Source organism: Trachurus trachurus (assembly GCF_905171665.1).
Source record: "Trachurus trachurus genome assembly, chromosome: 13".
In the NCBI taxonomy this organism is placed as follows: domain Eukaryota; kingdom Metazoa; phylum Chordata; class Actinopteri; order Carangiformes; family Carangidae; genus Trachurus; species Trachurus trachurus.
Genome location: NC_139892.1, coordinates 14,074,536 through 14,093,003, shown reverse-complemented (window position 1 = coordinate 14,093,003; position 18,468 = coordinate 14,074,536). Strand labels below are relative to the sequence as shown.

Below are 18,468 nucleotides of genomic sequence, written 5' to 3'. Positions count from 1 at the left end.
CTGCTGGGCCACGCCGACTGGAGACCCACATGACCCACAAAGATGGAGCCTTCTTGTTAAAGGGTGAACACACAGGTGTGACCTTTATCTGAAAAAATTGAGATGATTTGATGCTAATCGTTGTGTCCAATCCAGGTGTCCTTTCACTGGTGATAGCCACAGAACCACTGTTTTGCCAGTTGTGTCAAGTAAGGAGGTGATACATCCGTCTCTTCACAAATGGTTTGTAGTCAAGCTGTTCTCATTTGTGAAGCCGCCAACATTTGAAAACCAGGTACATTTAAAAACTATCTTTTGGTACATTTTTCAGTCTTGACTTTTTATTCTGAGTTTATTTTCCCACAGGTATACTTCCACTGTGATATAGAGCTTTGTAAAGGACCGGACTGTTTACAGTCCTGCAGCAATGGTAATTGGTGCAGCTGCGCAGCAGCCTATTCAGCCTTTATGAGGTCGTTCTTGTCTAATGATTCTGTCCTGTGGTTGTGGTTGATTTACACACTCACTTGCATGCAGCACTGTGAACTATTGTCTCTGTGTTTCAGGAGGACGTAAATTAAGAAGAATTACACCAGAGCCAGGAAAGAGGCCTCTTTACAGTGTTGTCTCTGCTGGCCCTCTTCTTTATCTACTGTAATTGGAGATTTACATAACCACCATGATTGAAAACACTTCTACCAAGAGCCATTGATGATTTGTAATAAATTTATACAATGACAATGACCTTAAATAGGCTACACTGAGTCATATAAAATCCAGAGGAACTATCCAGATCTTGTATGTGTTTTTCTTTTGCTCTGGCTAAATTTCACTTCAGTATTATGAATACTGAATTACTATACTAATGTAAAATATAACTGTTTTTACGAGCAGCAAAAAAAGAAAAATATTTGTTTTCATTTAATTTGGTTTAATTGACCATACGACTTCATCACAGCCAGACTTTTATTGTGGTGGGGCAGCTTGGGTCACGTGTTCACCATTCGACCAATAGAAACGCAGCACGGCTCCGTTTGCGGAAGTAATCGAGCGAACGCGTCGCGTGTGAAACGACAGAGGTGGGTTAAGTGGTGTTTTGCTAAGTTTAACACTGTTTGAGTCGCACAAACACCAAATAAACAGCATTTGGTGAGATTAGCGTCAGTATTTATTTGACCCGTTTAGCTGCTCACACTAATATCTGGTGGTGAAACAGCTCGGAGCTGTCAGTAATGTCCAAATCAACGAGATGGGACTCGAAAGACAACGAGTCAAAACATCTGCCGATCTACCAGCACAAAGCCAAGCTGGTCCAGGCCGTCAGAGATAGCACTTTCCTGGTTGTTACTGGTGAGACCGGCAGCGGGAAAACCACACAACTTCCTCAGTACCTGCATCAAGCTGGTGAGATGTAATTCTGCAGTCCTGTCCGTAGAAATAGGATGTAAACAGCGCTAATAAACACAGTGGTGGATGTATCTGTTACTTTAAAAGACATCTAAATGCAGTGTGATGTCCTGTTTGTTGGTTTAACTAACTTATTATCCCTAGTTTGTGAAATTAGGATCTAAATGTGACTGTGAACTCATTAGATGAACCATTTATTGTTTGTTTTGTTTTGCAATAGGTTTTTGTAAAGATGGCAAGATTGGCATCACCCAACCCCGCCGGGTGGCTGCCATCACAGTGGCCCAGAGGGTTGCACAGGAGATGCAATGCACCCTGGGTAGAGATGTTGGCTACCAGGTTCGCTTTGACGACTGCACAACACAGGTAAGAGACGACGACAGCCCTGCAGAAAAACACAGCCTGGTCCAAATCCAATTATTGGGGGAATAATGTGATAACATGGAGTTGTTGTTGTGTTTGAGCCCAGGACACGGTGGTGAAGTACATGACAGACGGCTGTTTGCTCAGAGAGACCCTGGCAGACCCTGCTCTTTCTCAGTACAGTGTCGTAATCTTGGATGAAGTCCATGAACGCAGCCTCAACACTGTAAGTCAATATATTCACCCGGTGTTGTTATAGTAACTCGTCGTCAACATCCTTTACACCTACCTTGACCCACTGTTTTTTTGTATTCGTTGCAGGATATTCTCCTGGGTTTGTTGAAGAAAATGTTCTCCAACCCTGCTAAAGCGACAAAGGGTCGATCTTTTCCTCTGAAGGTGGTGGTGATGTCCGCCACTTTGGAAATGGACAAACTTTCAGCCTTCCTCGGCGACTGTCCCGTCTTTACCATTCCTGGAAGGACTTTCCCTGTAACCTGCACATTTGGCTCTGCTGTGGGACCAAAAGACATAGAAAGCACCGGTTATGTAAAAGAGGTACTGAGTTTTTTGTTTGTTTGTTATTTTTATATCAATAATGTTAAAAGAAAAGCCCTTTACTTTGACTTGATTTCACATTGAGGGATTTGTTGCTGTAACTTGATGCATCTTGTTGTTATTCGTTAATATGACAGCCTTTTGTCCACAGGTGGTGAAAATGGCCCTTGATGTGCACACCAGTGAAATGGCTGGGGATATTCTTGTGTTTTTGACAGGTACATTACAATTATCAAACTCTATATATTCAGATTATTCCCCAACCCCGACAGCACTCAGATGCATTGATCCTCTTTATGTCTGACAGGTCAGTCCGAGATTGAGCGTGCCTGTGACATGCTGTTTGAAAAAGCCGAGTCAATAGACTATCGTTTTGATGTACAGGACCAAACAGTGGAGGGACTTCTTATTTTACCCCTTTATGGATCCATGCCCACTGGTAAACACCTGCAACGGCTCTTTGATCTTATTTTAAGGTAGATTTTCCAAACTGAAATTAGAGTCCGATTTTTCTTTCATCTCATCATAGACCAACAGAAGCAGATCTTCCAGCCACCACCTCCAGGAATAAGGAAGTGTGTAGTGGCCACTAACATTGCAGCAACATCTCTCACCATCAATGGTATAAAGTAAGTGTGTGGCCCTGGTTTGTCACCTAGAGTCTGTATCTATAAATTCTATCTATCTATCTATCTATCTATCTATACTATATCCACGAAATTGTGACATTAAATTCATATCCTGCTTAAATCCATTATCATGTTATTATTTTCTCTTACAGGTACATCATAGACAGTGGGTTTGTGAAGCAACTCATCCACAACTCCAGGGTGGGCATGGATATCTTGGAGGTGGTGCCGATATCCAAGTGAGTGTCACAAAATATACAATATAATTTCAAACCTGCAAATAGTTTTGTTTTTGTCATTCCCCTGCTCACACACTCATGCCATTTAAAGAAAGTTTGCCAAGAGAGATTTGGACTGGATTTAATTTTTGTGTGTGGGGGGGGATTTTGTGTGATTAGGAGCGAGGCTCAGCAGAGAGCAGGCCGAGCTGGAAGAACCTCGGCCGGGAAATGCTTTCGGATCTATAACAAGGAATTCTGGGAAAAGAGCATGCCTGAATACACAGTTCCTGAAATCCAGAGGACAAGTCTGGCTGCAGTGGTGCTCACACTCAAGTGCTTGGGCGTCCATGATGTCATCAGGTACACTCTTTCTTTAATAATTTGGCTTTTTTGTGTTTTGTAATTGTTTTATTCATCCTTTAGCAACTTTACTAAAGATTTTATTTCTTTTTAAGGTTTCCTTACCTGGACCGTCCAGAAGAGAGGTTTATTCTAGAAGCACTAAAACAGCTCTATCAGTTTGATGCTATTGACAGGTGAGTAGTTATACCTACCTGTGTTTACCAAGCACAGCACAGTTGAGTTAAAGGGATAGTTCACCCAAAATTCAAATTTCACTCATTATCTTCTCACCCTCATATCAACTAAGAGCTGTGAGAATTTTCAGTCCTCTGTGCCTTCTCTGAGTTACGGAGGGGTCCACGCAGCAGTATTTGTCCATATAATGGTTGTGAATGGATACCACTTTTCTTCGTCCAAAAAGACACACCAAAGACCATCTAAATCTCCATACTGCTCGTCTGTAATGTCCCTCTTGTATTGAAGCCCAGACATGATTTTTTATTTGGATGTTTTTTGGTGTGTCTCTTTGGACGAAGAAAAGTGGTGTCCATTCACAACCATTATATGGACAAATACTGCTGCGCGGCCCCCCCCCCCCCGCCCCCCCCCGTAACTCAGAGAAGGCATGGAGGACTCTGAAAATTCTCACAGCTCTTAGTCGACATGAGGGTGAGTAGATAATGAGTGAAATTTGAATTTTGGGTGAACTATCCCTTTAAGTGGTTCTTGCTGACTTGTCTGGGTTGTGTAGGAGAGGTAGAGTGACCCAGCTGGGGGAGTTGATGGTGGAGTTCCCGCTGCACCCGGGCCTCACCAGGGCTCTCCTCAAAGCTGCCGCGCTCGGCTGCCAGGACCTGCTGCTGCCTGTGGCCGCCATGCTGTCTGTGGAAAACATCTTCATCAGGCCAGGTCAGAAATTTAGCTTCTTGGGAACACTTAAATATAACAAAAACCTGTGAACATAGGAAGTGTGTATGTTCAGGAACATAGGAAGTGTGTATGTTAGCAAAGATATTACACTTGTCTCTCAGGTGTAAGTGACTCAAATATAGACTGTTTATTCGTGAATGTATTGGTGTATTGATACATTTAGTCCCCGCGCCAGGAAACGGTTTATGCAGAGGAGTAGGTGAAGACATCAGTTTCAAACTGACATCATGCTTCCTGCAGGACCCCCCGAGAAGCAGAAAGAGGCCGATAAGAAGCACAGAGCACTGGCTGACGGCAGTATGAATGACTTCGCCACACTTCTGAGAGTGTTTCAGTCGTGCAAATCCAGGTACAGTACCACTGTTTATTATTTATTTTTGTTTGTGCAAAATGCATATCAATCTTATTCCACTACCTGCCACTAATATCACTGGTGAAATAAATGAGTGTGTGCCTCTCTTGTGTTCTGCAGTGACAGACCCTCATCGTGGTGTAAAGAGAACTGGATCCACTGGAGGGCGCTGAAGTCGGCCTTCAGTGTGGAGACTCAGCTGAGAGAGATTCTCCTTCGCCTCCAGCAGGTACAGCAGTGTCCAGAGCTCATTTCTATCCACTGACTGCAGTATGTTTTGTGTCCATGCTCTGTTAAATGCATCTCACATCCATTTTGTACTTGAATACTTGCTGTAGTTGAACGTTTAATACTATAATTTATTCATTTAGCATTCTCGTTGCCAACACAATGCTGTGCTTAATTAATATGACTCCCTTTATTAATCATTTGTGATTGCACCCTCTTGCCTCCCAGAAGAGAGATTTCCCTGTCGAGACATTTGATGGCAACAGGAGTGAACTCCTCAGACGCTGCCTGTGCACAGGATACTTCACCAATGTTGCCAGAAGGTATCAACAAGGGTCATTTGAAATTATTCATATTTAACTCTCTGGTTGTGCGATTTTTGCAGGCTGTTTTTTCCCCCACTCAAATAGGTCTGTGGGAAAGGTATTTTGCACAATGGATGGACATGGATCGATGGTTCACATTCATCCATCGTCGTCGGTAAATATCTTTTTGATTAATTTCAAATCAGTCAATTACATTTTCATAGATTTTCACATGGAGCGTGGACTGTGATGCTTCTCCTCTACTTCCCCCTGTGATCATGGTTCTTTGTTGCCCCAAGCTGTTTGACCAGGAGGCAGAGCTGAACTGGGTCATCTTTCACGATGTGCTGGCGACTTCCCGGGTCTACATCAGGACAGTGTGTCCTATTCGATACGAGTGGGTGAAGGACTTGTTGCCTAAGCTCCACGAGGTAGACGTCTATGAACTCAGCAGTGTGGCAAGACAAGAAGTGACTGAGGAAGAGATGAGAAAATGGGAGGACAGGGAAGCAGCTAAAAGACAACCAGGTTGGTAAATAATTAATTAGATATTCATTTGGAAATTGTTATGTTATAGAGCTCAGTGTAGGGTCCACCTGGAACAGGCCAAACAAAACAGAAGTGTTTCACTGGGTGACATGAATAGATGACCTATATCCTGCTTTATAACTAACTAACATAGAGGTTACTTCTGTTCCTTTTTTAGAGGTTTCTACGGAGGACATCGCAAAGAAGCTGGAGAAGCGAAACAACGAAGCCACAGTCAGCGACGCTCGTGCTCGCTACCTGCAACGAAAGCAACAAAGGCAGCAAAATAAAGCTCTCTAACAGAAAGCACTTGCTTTTTAAGGCTTTTGTTTCACAAAGGAATATTTTTGCATATAACACATGATGAATAATAAACTTTTATTACATTTATAAATGTGGCTCTCTCTTTTCTTTATACTCAAACTGCTGTAGCAGTGGTTAGCGGTTTTGTGGGTTTTTGACTAGGTTCACAATAGTGCCTTTTTCTTTGACAGCAGGTAGACTGAGAGGAAGCTATTGGTTTATAGATTAAGTGTGGGGGGGGGGGGGGGGGTTTTAAAAAACACACTTTGAGGAGATTTCATATTAATTTTTAGACATGTGTTGCACTGCTTATCTCTCAGACAATGTGTAATCCAGTGGTGCACAGCTGGGGTGAGGTTAAGGTTACAGTAGGGTACTTGATGTACTTTCACACCGACCGTTCAGGTGCAGTGGACCCTCTCTCTGGCCCCGTACGTCACTTCCTTTAGTGTGCGTCTGCGTCTGCCGCTGCTGCTGCTGCTGTACTGTCTGGCTGGCTGTGGCTGGGACGGAGGAGGGCTTCTTCCACGCTAAGTAAAGCAGGCGGCGACTACTACTATCCACATTGATTAAAAAAACCCACACGGAGGCGGGTTGTTGTTTTTTTTTTCTTTTTATATATACGCAAGGATTTCCTGGAAGTGCTTTGTTTTAGTCGTATTCGGCATAAGTACTAGTATCCATCAAGTTGGAGCTCAGTGGACTTCATTCTCCGGCTGGGGTTTGCATACGCTTCAGTGAGCCACTGCAGCAGCAACTGACCAAGCACGCCGCCGCCGCCGCCACCACCGCTGCTGCTGCTGCTGCTGAAGAAAACAAGCTCCAGCTAAAGCTGTGTGATCATTGACAGAGTTCAATACACACACGCTTCAAGTGATATCTACAGGCACACGGCTCTGAGCCTCTTCTTCTTTTTCTTCAAGGACCAACGGCTTTGGCAGCGTTGTTTTTGTTGTCTTTTTTTGTATGTGTCACTGGAGTCGAAGTAGGTAGGTAGTAGGTAAAAGCCAAAGAAGCCGGGGGTGGGGGGGTAGGGGTAACGAGAAGTAGCAGCAGCAGCAGCGCTAGCGCAAGTGAGTGGCTAACTGACATGCTAACTAGCCGTTAGCTCGGAAGCTATGGTAACGAGAAGTAGCAGCAGCAGCAGCGAGAGCGCAAGTGGCTAACTGACATGCTAACTAGCCGTTAGCTCGGAAGCTATTTTGGCTAGCTGCCTTGTTTGTTTGGTCGTGTAAATGCGGTCATGGTCAGTGTCCTCCTCGCTGCTGTCTGGCTGGCTGGCGCGCCACTTGGCCAGACTCTGACCATCAGCTGTTTAAGCTTGTGAAATATTGTAGTAACTTGTTTGTTTGTTATTGTGTGTTAAGCTACGACAGGGACAGGGGGAAGCTAACGACCTGCCCTGAACTTGGGAAGGTAAAACGTTTGTTGTTGACTTTGCCTCTTGTTAGCTAGCGGCGACGCTGAAAAGGAGGATGAGGAGGATGATAATGTGTTCACTATATTTACGTTTGGCAGCTTGTGGTATAATGTGCAGTTTTGAATGCATTAATTGCATATAACTTATCAAGCTGTGTTTTCTTTTTAGGGTTAGTTGTTTCTTCAAATGGTGTAAGATGTAGCCTAAACCACATACATTTAGGCTTTTACTACATATTGTTTCTGACTAATTGTTTTTGCAGTGTAGCCTACAGTGTAAAAAAAAAAAGAAGAAGAAAAGGTTGTAGAGCTTATTTATTATCTCAAACAGCAGCCACCTATTACTGTGGCGATTGAGATAAATAGGTGCTCAGCTGTAAACAACCCTTGGATGCACTTCTTCGAGTGGCCATAAAACAGTCTGAAGTCGAGAGAGACACCTTATCTCTTTTTCTTCTTCTTTTTTTTCTTTGTAAACAAAGCAGTTCAAACAGTCTTTGTTTTGCTGACTGTATGCACTGTAATATCCAACCCCATCACTTTCACTGAAATACTGTGAAATTCTGGTAAACCTATTATCTAACATAAGCTGTTGATTCAGGGCTGACCCTGGATCAGCAAGGCCTCTCCTCAAACATTCAACAAAAGCTGTGGGAGGTTATTAGATTTGACAATAAAGAGCTTTGCAGCTATTTTTTTCTAATTGTTTGATCGATGGCATTGATCCCACAAATCTTTGATCCTTACCTGGCATCATGATAATACCAGGATCAAACATACTTAGATGTGAAATGAAACCAAAGTTGCATGAGATGAAAAAAAGTGCGTGGGGTTTTGATATTTAGCTTGTGGTCATGACAGTCATTACACTACTCTCAGTTTGAATGTCACTGTCAGAATGATCAGATGGTCAGATATGAGGGTTGAGCAAAACGTGCAGATTTCAGCAGTTTTCTTTGTTGTGGAGTTGTGTTTCAAGGCAACAGAGTGCCTCAGAAGGAGACGTATTTATTCAAGCGCACTGCTGTAGTGACAGCTCTCAGATAGGCATCAAGAGCAATACACAGAAAGTTTCCTTTGTTATGAGAAATCAGTTTCACTTTGTATGTTCACCTCCACCTCTCTGGCTGCAGTTTTACTTCCTTTAGGCCCCATGTCTTCACACATTTATTTTGCAGTGTTCAACTACGCCCAAAAAAAAGACAAGTGACAGTACAAAAATATTTCCCAGGGCTATACTTTTTGTCTGAAGTGCAGTGTTGAATTATAAACTGCATGAAGTTACCAAGTTGCTTTGTTGACACCTTTACAAGTTGGCAGAGGTTTTTAATTTTTAACAGAGTATGAAGTATTCACTTGACATGCTATAACTTATGCAATGTTTTTCTGATGTCGGTGGTTTATAGCCCTTCTCACATGACTGTAATTTACATGTTAAAGCTACACCAGGATACAATGGGCATTGTTTTTGTGTTTGATTGACAGTATTTATATCCTGAATTAACAGTGTCTCTTTTTGTTCCCTTCTTCTAGGTATTATATTCTATAGTTGTTTTTACACCTGAGCCACTGTCGGGCACTTCACCAATAGGAACAGTGTGCACAATTTCCACCAGCTTGTCTGCAGCCCCCTCCCAACCCAGACAGTCTTCTGCCCCAGCATGAATGAAGTCAGTGTTGTGAGAGAAGGATGGCTCCACAAGAGAGGTAAGGGGGCCCCTCATGTTCACTGTCCATCATCTGAATGTACATTTAAGTGATAGTTCATCTCAAAAGCTGCCATTTGAGTATTAAATACCCCTGTAGGCTTCTAATCTATCTGTCATGTTTGAAGGTTTTACATTGATTGAGAACAGCAGTGCTCATTTTAAGTTGTTTTCATTGAATAGTCTTTTTTGCTATACAAGCAAGTAGTCAAACATCAAACATCTCCACCTTCCTGCCTCTTCAAGGTGAATACATCAAAACATGGCGGCCTCGTTATTTCATCTTAAAGAGCGATGGCTCCTTCATCGGCTACAAAGAGAAGCCTGAGGTGTCCAGTGACCACAGCCTCCCACCGCTCAACAACTTCTCTGTCGCAGGTTAGTTTTCTGCTCTGGCTGTCAGATTTCCATTTAAATCACCAGAATAAATCCGCAAAGGGTCTATTTTAATCTTTTGCTGTTGAAGTCTTCATTTCGTCTGCTCTTACCTGGTGTGTCTGCGTTTCGTAGAATGCCAGCTGATGAAGACAGAGCGCCCCAGGCCCAACACTTTTGTCATTCGTTGTCTGCAGTGGACCTCGGTTATTGAGCGCACCTTTCACGTGGACAGCAACGAGGAGAGGTAATGCTGCTATTCTTAGTTGTCTTAGACGACTGCATCTGAGGAAAAAAAAAAGCTTACTATGTTAATTTTGCACTGATGCAACGAGATGGCAGTCAAATTAGGGACCACATGTTTTCTGTTTGAACATAAACATAAATCACAATCTCTGTAATTATCTCTGGAGTGAAATGACTTTCAGTGTGTTGGTTGTTAAAATTCAAAAGGAATAAGCACAGAAGACGCAACATTTTCACAAAACCATACACAAAGGGCATAAATAGGCCATTGTTCGCTACAGGCAGTGAATTTCATTTTAGTTTGTGTGCGAAGGAAAGACCATCATGCTCAAAATAGAATTCAGTGCCAGATTAGAAACTGATTATTCACCCCTAACCCAAGCAGTCGTCATTGAGTTTTGTTTACATCGGCTCTGCCAAGTACCAAATCCCAGCATCCCCTAGTTGAATATTACAGATTATCCTCTACCTTCTAAACAGAGCTTGCTGTTTTTCCTTTAAGACATGTATTTTTGGCACATCTATAACATCTGTCAGAGTACGCAGAATTCACAAACTGAATACGATTCCTGCGTTTTGGTCAAACTTTTTGCTACCCCTTACATGTGGAGGGGAAATTCAGAGTAATCTAGCTGGATACGTTTGGTAATAGTGATGTGTGTTTTCTTCATGCTCAGGGAGGAATGGATGCGATCGATCCAGGCAGTGGCAAATAGCCTGAAGAGTCAGCAGCAGGATGAGGAGCCCATGGAGATCAAATTTGGCTCTCCGAGTGACAGCAGCGGCACAGAGGAGATGGAGATTGCTGTGTCCAAATCCCACACAAAAGTGGTCAGTATTTGCACAAGCAGTGCCTGGCAGCTGAGTGTTTGCTGTGTTTGTCCAGCTAAGCTCATCTTTATTGAGCAAGTTGTTCAAACTTTAAGCCTCTTTCTCAAAGCTTTTTTGGTGAAGCAACCTTTAAATGAGTGGAGGGTAGTATTTCTGTGTATATTTTGTGAACTGTGCTGATTCACTCCAAGTGATTTTGAGTTGCTCTAGTTTGGTGGTCTACTGCCTGCTGACTTTTTCACCCAGTGTATAAATGTGTGGTTTGTTAGAGTAGTTTTGCTTTGATTCCTTATTATGTAAAAATGTTATTTATTACCCTATCCCTATTTGAAGGATTTCCCTCTTTACAATGTATGTTGTATTGCTCAAATAGTGTTTAGCGTCTTCCTTGGCTCTATGGCTGTTGTTCCTGCTGTTTTTTTCTCAAGTGTTAATTGAAACGTTCAGCTCTCTAGATTGAGTTAAAATATTTATAGCTATACCAGCATGCTGCTTCATGTCATGCCCCAAATGTTAGTATCCACAAAACCTAGCACGCAAACATCAGCAGTTTAGACAATACAATGGGGAGCCAGTGACTCATCACAGTGTTTTTCAAAAAACATATTTCTATATTCCATAGAAACACATACACTCCCATTGAAACTCACAAATGTAAGAGTCATGGTGTCTTTGAGAAAAACTGGGTATAAGCTCACTCACCAGCGGCTGTGTCGCATCGTTGTCACAGCTTATCTTTGTCTTATGTTCCCCCAGACCATGAGTGACTTTGACTACCTGAAGCTGCTGGGCAAAGGGACCTTTGGTAAAGTGATCCTGGTGAAGGAAAAGGCCACAGGGATGTACTACGCCATGAAAATCCTCCGCAAAGAAGTCATCATTGCAAAAGTTAGTGCTGATCACATTACAGTGAAACCCTCACTTCAAAAATGTTTAAGAACAGGCATATGTGATGTTGTATGTGTTTGCATGCTCTAAGACTTTGTGTGTATATTCCTTCAGGATGAGGTGGCACACACAGTTACAGAAAGCAGAGTTCTCCAAAATACACGGCACCCATTTCTAACGGTGAGTTGCTTGTGCCTTCATTGCACTGATAAATGTAAACATATTTTAAGGAACCATTTTCAAACTTTAGTTCCTTGTTCTTCCTCAACAGACACTAAAATATGCATTTCAAACACATGATCGGCTATGCTTTGTGATGGAGTATGCAAATGGAGGAGAAGTAAGTTTTTTTCTCTTTTTACATTAAGCCTACTGTTGTGTCTGCTGTGATACTGTATCTGAGTAGGACTATTTGGATTGGGTCATTACAGCACACATTGTTGTTTTAAAGCTAATTGTTGTACTTTTTTTTGAAATAATCCAAACCAGGTTAAGAAGTGACTTCATGGTTACACTAATACATTTTAGGGATTGCTTTAGTTACTGTATGTACTTGGCTGGTTGTTAATAATAAAAAAAAACACAAAATAGATATGGAAAATTCACTATGAAGATCAATTATAAAACTAGAAATACATTCAAATATATTTCTTAAGTATCTCTAGAAAACGTGTTTTTATCTTCTGTCCCTTATTCCACTTTCCCTTTTCTTCTTTTTCAGCTCTTCTTTCACTTATCGCGGGATAGAGTGTTCACAGAAGAGAGAGCGCGATTCTATGGTGCAGAAATAGTGTCAGCACTGGAGTACCTACACTCACGCAATGTAGTTTACAGGGACTTGAAGGTAAGGTGTCCGCGTGCTCTGACAGTGTAGTAATAGTATTGTAAAATAGGCTGCATTGTGCAGCAACTTCAGACACAGATGAGCAACAACACTTTCACTAATTGCTTAGATATACTGCTGCTCATTCGTGCTCTTAAAATTTAAATGATGTACTAGGGTAATCACGAGCATCTTCCAACAAATTCCATTTTTCAGTCTGTTTCACGTCACAGCTGTCAACTAATTTGACTCTAATTTGAATCTTTCTCGGCACAGCTGGAGAACCTCATGCTAGACAAGGACGGCCACATAAAGATAACAGACTTTGGGTTATGTAAAGAGGGGATCACAGATGGAGCCACCATGAAGACTTTCTGTGGAACCCCAGAGTACCTGGCACCAGAGGTAAATCCACAGTGGTAGTAGGAGTAGGATGTCCGGTTGAAGAATAGTTACGGATTCAATGTTAACCTCTGTATAAAAACCAGTGAGAAACCAGTAAACAGTTGGTATCATATTTTCGTGATTGGTATGTAAAATGGATATTTTCTGATGGTGCCCAGAGAGTTCACTGTCCTCACTTCACTTATACATTTTACAGTTTTATGACTTCTGCTGAGTATTTGCTGACTTCCTGCCTCTTAGTTAACTGCATGTCAGTTTAAGTTTTATTTCTCTCTCAACTCACTTTACATTCCTGCCCCTGTCAGGTGCTGGAGGACAATGACTACGGGCGAGCGGTGGACTGGTGGGGACTGGGTGTGGTCATGTACGAGATGATGTGCGGTCGGTTGCCGTTCTACAACCAGGACCACGAGCGTCTCTTTGAGCTCATCCTCATGGAGGAGATTCGATTCCCCAAGAACCTGGCCCCTGAAGCCAAGGCCCTGCTGGCTGGCCTCCTCAAAAAGGATCCTAAACAAAGGTATTTCAAAGGAGGTTAAATCGAAAGCAACTGGACTTAGTTATTTGTCTAGGAAGACGTTTCACCTCTCATCCAAGAGGCTTCATCAGTTCATCAGGTGTTACCCTTTTTTTTTTTTTTTTTTTAATCATTTGTCATCATTTGTCATCAGTTAAACAAAGGTAGGTGTGTGTTTGTGCTGCAAAAGACAAACACAAAGGCTGAGAAGTGAGTTTTATCCATTCTATTCTATTCTAATCCATTATAAATGGATTCATTCTCCCACCATCCATTATAAATGGATTAGAATAAGCTCATACTGTAATATAATCATACTGTAATATTGAAGATTTGTATCTCTTAAAGCTGTGGATGTTTCTATATAGTATATATTACATATTTACCAAACATTGCCACATAGCCATGTAAAGATGTACAGAAAAATTGTGTAGTCTTTTGAGCAATGTAACAAAATAGACTGGATTTTCTTATTGTGCAATGTTATTGTGACTCGTGCGCCACCATTTATGCCAATACAGATATATCCGTCATGGGCTAATAATGGATTCTATTTATGAGATAAGTGCTGTTTACTGTTTACAAGCCGTTTCAGTGTGCAGACAATACTGTTCAGCTGAACATCTGCCTGCCTCCTGGAAACGCAGCAGTAGAGCTTGAGAAAAACATTTTCTTCCTAGGATTTTGGTCTGTTGCACTTGATTAGTTTTCTGAATCTTCCACCTTGCTGCAGGGCACCACGTATTCCGCTATAAAATAAGTAACCACATTATTTAAGCTTGTGTTCCTTTCTTGATTAGTTTTGGTACAGGATAATGGCGACACAAGCACGTAATTGATTGTTGTTTTGGCCGAGCCCCAGTGTTTCTGGTAACAGTTGAACAACTGCTATTATTAGCACATTGAGTTCTGCCTGCAGGCTTACTAACACGCGCACCTGTAAGTAGTAAGGAAATGAAGACTAAATTTGTAGAGAAATTGGTAAATACAAGACAGAGGGAGAACACAACATAAATGCTTGTTGTGCACTTCTAATGACAGGATTTTCACATTTGTGTGTGGCTGATGAGTGGGTGATAATGATGGTGTTTTTGTCTCTTTTTTTTTACAGGCTCGGAGGCGGACCAGATGATGCCAAAGAAGTGATGAGCCACAAGTTCTTCACCTCCATCAACTGGCAGGATGTGACTGAAAAAAAGGTGAGAGAGTGGGGGCAAAACTAATGATGTGACATTTAAAAACAGGATGTTTTGAGTGTAAAACTGACTTGTTTTCCTCTTTTGCTCAGCTTGTCCCCCCCTTCAAGCCCCAAGTAACATCAGAGACGGACACGCGTTATTTCGATGATGAGTTCACAGCACAAACCATTACAATAACTCCTCCAGATAAGTGTGAGTACATCTGCTCTTACTCTACGCATCTTTTTTTACTTCTGCTTTAAGTTCCGATTCACATGGAAGTACGAGTTGTTATTTATGTTTCTCTCTCTCCCCTTTCTCCCACTGTGCTCACTGCAGATGACAGTTTAGATGCAGAGGATTCAGATCAGCGTACGCACTTCCCTCAGTTCTCCTACTCTGCCAGCATACGGGAATGATCACTCAGACTTTTGAGCAAGCAGGCAGGCTAACACACAATCACAATCCCACATACACACTTGCACTGCTGGGGGAATCCGAACGACACAAACAAAAACTGGCACAAGACACATTTTCATTTGGTCTTTAACGCACAGACACACACACATACAGACACACACACACACTCAGACACCCACACACATACTGGCAAATCAGAAAAGACACAGATTATAGATTATGAAAAGAACACACAGGCTGTGAACTGACCTCAGCAGGTTTGTGTGCATAGACTGGCAGCTTTGTCTCTGTACGTCCTCTCAGGGTTGGCTTTAGGCCTCCCTGCGGGACCTCTGCTGCACTACACTGGGCACCACATCAAAGCCTTGATACTTTGAAAACCAGGTTATGCCAGCAAGTACCACCTCTTTACCAGCTGTACCCATGCTACACACATCAATACCAACCAATCCATGCATAGACTGCATATATATACACAAACGTACTTGATAGAAGTATAATTAAAATTAGGAAAATGGAAAAACATTTGGGGGAAGTAAAAAAAAAAAAAAAAAAAAGACAAATTTTTATTTCATCAATCGTTACGGTTTTAAATGTAAAGCCATATTTCTGCATTTTATTTTATTTTATTTTGTTTTGTTTTTATTTCATTTTTTTAACAAGTGCTCTTTCTGGAACTTGCTGTTACAAATCACGTGTGGGACTGTTCCTACTGTAGGTAGGAAATGGGGAAGAGTGAACGGCGAGGAAGGTTGGCATTTCTGTGTTTGCACTGCATGTGTGTATTTGAGTGGATGCGTGAATGTAATGCGTGTGTGCATATGAGTGCAGGAGAATGTATGAACAACCATTTTTGATTCTCAACCATCCATTTGTGCATGTTTAAAAAGAACTCAAAACTATTGCTGGAATATCGATGAGAGGACACTACATGGCACACTCAATGGCCTTTTTTCTTTTCTTTTCTTTTTTTTCCAAAGGGAACAAGCATGTAATTTATGATTGCTTTGACCAGCCTGGCGCTAAATTGACTCAGTCAGGATTAGAAACTGGGATCTCATGCATGGCTAATCTTCGCTTTAAATGCTGCATTAATTTAAGTCAAAGCAATGCAGCACTAAGGCTCTCTTGGAGTCCATGTTGCTGTGTCCAGACTGACTGACCAACCAACTAGCTGCTGGTTGGAGGTGTGTGTTCATTAAGGCCAGTCATGCTATGTCTTGAAGACAGGAATAATGGAAGGAAAGAGAAAAACAAGAAACTGTACACTTGACCACATCCCCCCCCCCCCCCCCCCCCCCCCCCCAACCAGTCGAGAGACCAATGTAGATGAATTCGCTGTCCTCGGTCCAGTAATTCTCACTCCCTAGCTAAGGAGTTAAGCACCAATCTTTTGTTCATTTTCTATTTTTATTATCGGTGTAAGTGTTTAAAATATTTTTGAAATAAGCATTTGAATGTTCCTGTATTTAAAGAATGAAAAAAAAAATTAAATCGTTGTTAAGTCTTTATAAGGAGGCCAAAAAACTGACTGACCTGTTGGAGTTTTAACACTTCAAATGATTCCACATTCGATGTTTCGAGTCTTTGGTTTGTGTTTTCTTTCATGCTGTGTCCAAGCACTTAAATCTTAGATGTTTTGTATGTAGATGTTTGTCTGGAGCAACAGTCTGCAGGTTTACAATCTCAACTAAACTCTGCATGAGCTGGTCGACCAACCTTCAGCCTGCAGACAGGGGGAACCAATCAAAACATCAGCTGATGTATTGTATAGTTGAAATAAGAACCTGCATAATTGAAATCAGGACGGCACATGATTGAGAGAAGTTCTGGACAACACAGTGAAATGTGCTGATGTTGACATACGCATTTTATAATTCCATATTGCTGGAAGAGATGTTGCTCTTTGAGCTTCACTAAAGGAACATCAAGACCTTTTTTTTGTTTGTCATTGTTATGTTTTTGTTCATTGTTTTTCCCTCCTTTTTTTGTCCATCTATTTCTCAAATTTTGGAAGACACGTTGTCTTGTTCAAGTATACATTATATAAAAAAATATATATTAAAAAAGTTCTTAAACTGCTTTCTTTTTAAGTTCTTCATTTCATGGGGTTTCCATATGCTGGTCTACATCATCACCTCCCTTCAGCAAAATAACTCAATTTACTGTGTGTAATAAACATTTAGAATAAGATGAAGCAGTTAAACAACATACTGGATTTCCAGAACATTTAAAAGTCACCCTACTATTTTAAAAATTTAGATAAGTAAGTATTGAAGTTGACCGTTTCCCATTGTACGTTACCATAACATCTATCAGCATTCACTGGGATACCCCAAATGTCACACATTACTTTCTTTTGATTTGAGTTGGTGTGAGTGACTTGAGGGTGACTGCGAGATGTTTGAGTGGTGGTGGTGACAGAGACACAGAAAAAGCAGCAGGTTTTCGACTCATCGTTGAGCAGCAGTTGGCCCCAGTTCCTGCAGATGATAATGTGATCAAATGGCTTTGATTTACAGTTCACAACTCCAGCACCTCTTCTCACTGGCTCAGGCACAGCCATCATAACTCTAGCCTAGCGTCCTGCTCTGGAAACAGCAGGACCAGATATCAAGAACCACTGCACTGATGGACACCACTGTGGATTTGCCTTCATTGCTATCATGGCCGTAAGGGGGTGCTGCTGAACTTTTTTAATATTGGTTGTGAAGCCATACACTGAACCTCGCTGCTGGCCACGCTTTAAGCAATGCTTCACAGCTAAACATGCAAGTTAATACCCCTGACCTCTCCTGTAGGCATACACAGGCACAACAAGTGCCTCTTCACTATTGTGTAAATACCAAAAAAAAAAAAGCTTGATGGTGAATGCAACATTAGTAGAAGGGGAGGCCTGCAGCTTTGTAGTGTTTGATTTGCAGCTTTACTATGGTTACCTTGCTTCTCTGTATATTTGAATGTGATCAACAGTCACGAATGTCGCACCTGATGCTGGTGTAACGATTTTTTCTTTTGCTTGTTGCTGTTAGTTGAGGCTCAGAGGACAATGGAGGAAAAAAAGCAATCTTTAAGGGGAGGACATTGTCCTGGTGGACACTGTCATCCCCCACCTTTGCAAGACTTTACAACGTAACGGGTGATACCTGCTACAATATGGTAGCTTATAACATTTGCAACTATAATGTGCCAGTAAACATTTTTACTGAATAAAACTGTGTTTGTCTTTTTTATGCCATTTTTTACATTTCAGCAGGAATCCTTTGTATAGCATGTTTTATAACCAGCAGAGTGGACCTGAGATCATGTCTGGAGGGTGTGATTTTTATTTTAAAGCTTGCCAAAAAAAAAAAGACAGGTAAGGTGAAGGTTTTTAGTGAAATATGATGCCACAACAGAAACTGGAGTCAGATGTGTTGTTTCCCAACTAGAATAAGATTTCAGGCATTTGTGTAAAGGGTTTAGAAATAGAAATTTAGCAATAGGCCTAGTGTGGAGACATACCAAGAGACTGT

The 18,468-nt window shown here is 41.6% G+C and overlaps 2 protein-coding genes across 5 annotated transcripts; both read left to right on the top strand.

Annotated features, from left to right (window-relative positions):
• Positions 1 to 1,042: 1,042 nt before the first annotated feature.
• On the top strand, positions 1,043 to 6,205 carry dhx40 (DEAH (Asp-Glu-Ala-His) box polypeptide 40). 2 transcript variants are annotated; one of them, XM_083984450.1, is made up of 17 exons: positions 1,043 to 1,383; positions 1,607 to 1,752; positions 1,856 to 1,975; positions 2,071 to 2,307; positions 2,459 to 2,525; positions 2,615 to 2,746; positions 2,837 to 2,936; positions 3,089 to 3,175; positions 3,335 to 3,517; positions 3,613 to 3,693; positions 4,251 to 4,408; positions 4,670 to 4,778; positions 4,902 to 5,010; positions 5,241 to 5,332; positions 5,420 to 5,489; positions 5,614 to 5,842; positions 6,021 to 6,205. In XM_083984450.1, exons 1-17 carry the CDS (start codon positions 1,212 to 1,214, stop codon positions 6,140 to 6,142), a joined length of 2,214 nt encoding a protein of 737 aa, XP_083840576.1. In that variant the 5' UTR covers positions 1,043 to 1,211; the 3' UTR covers positions 6,143 to 6,205. The 2 variants fall into 2 exon arrangements, with proteins under 2 accessions (XP_083840576.1, XP_083840575.1); XM_083984449.1 differs by having other exon boundaries at positions 5,238 to 5,332.
• A 383-nt stretch (positions 6,206 to 6,588) lies between these two features.
• Positions 6,589 to 17,035, top strand: akt2 (v-akt murine thymoma viral oncogene homolog 2). Of its 3 annotated transcripts, XM_083985350.1 has the most exons (15): positions 7,153 to 7,391; positions 7,513 to 7,561; positions 9,098 to 9,271; positions 9,517 to 9,648; positions 9,781 to 9,892; positions 10,569 to 10,722; positions 11,479 to 11,610; positions 11,725 to 11,790; positions 11,882 to 11,950; positions 12,332 to 12,454; positions 12,710 to 12,838; positions 13,144 to 13,358; positions 14,467 to 14,554; positions 14,644 to 14,746; positions 14,873 to 17,035. In XM_083985350.1, exons 3-15 carry the CDS (start codon positions 9,226 to 9,228, stop codon positions 14,950 to 14,952), a joined length of 1,449 nt encoding a protein of 482 aa, XP_083841476.1. In that variant the 5' UTR covers positions 7,153 to 7,391; positions 7,513 to 7,561; positions 9,098 to 9,225; the 3' UTR covers positions 14,953 to 17,035. The 3 variants fall into 3 exon arrangements, with proteins under 3 accessions (XP_083841475.1, XP_083841474.1, XP_083841476.1); XM_083985349.1 differs by lacking the exons at positions 7,153 to 7,391; positions 7,513 to 7,561 and adding an exon at positions 6,589 to 6,679; XM_083985348.1 differs by lacking the exons at positions 7,153 to 7,391; positions 7,513 to 7,561 and adding an exon at positions 6,623 to 7,134.
• Positions 17,036 to 18,468: the final 1,433 nt, after the last annotated feature.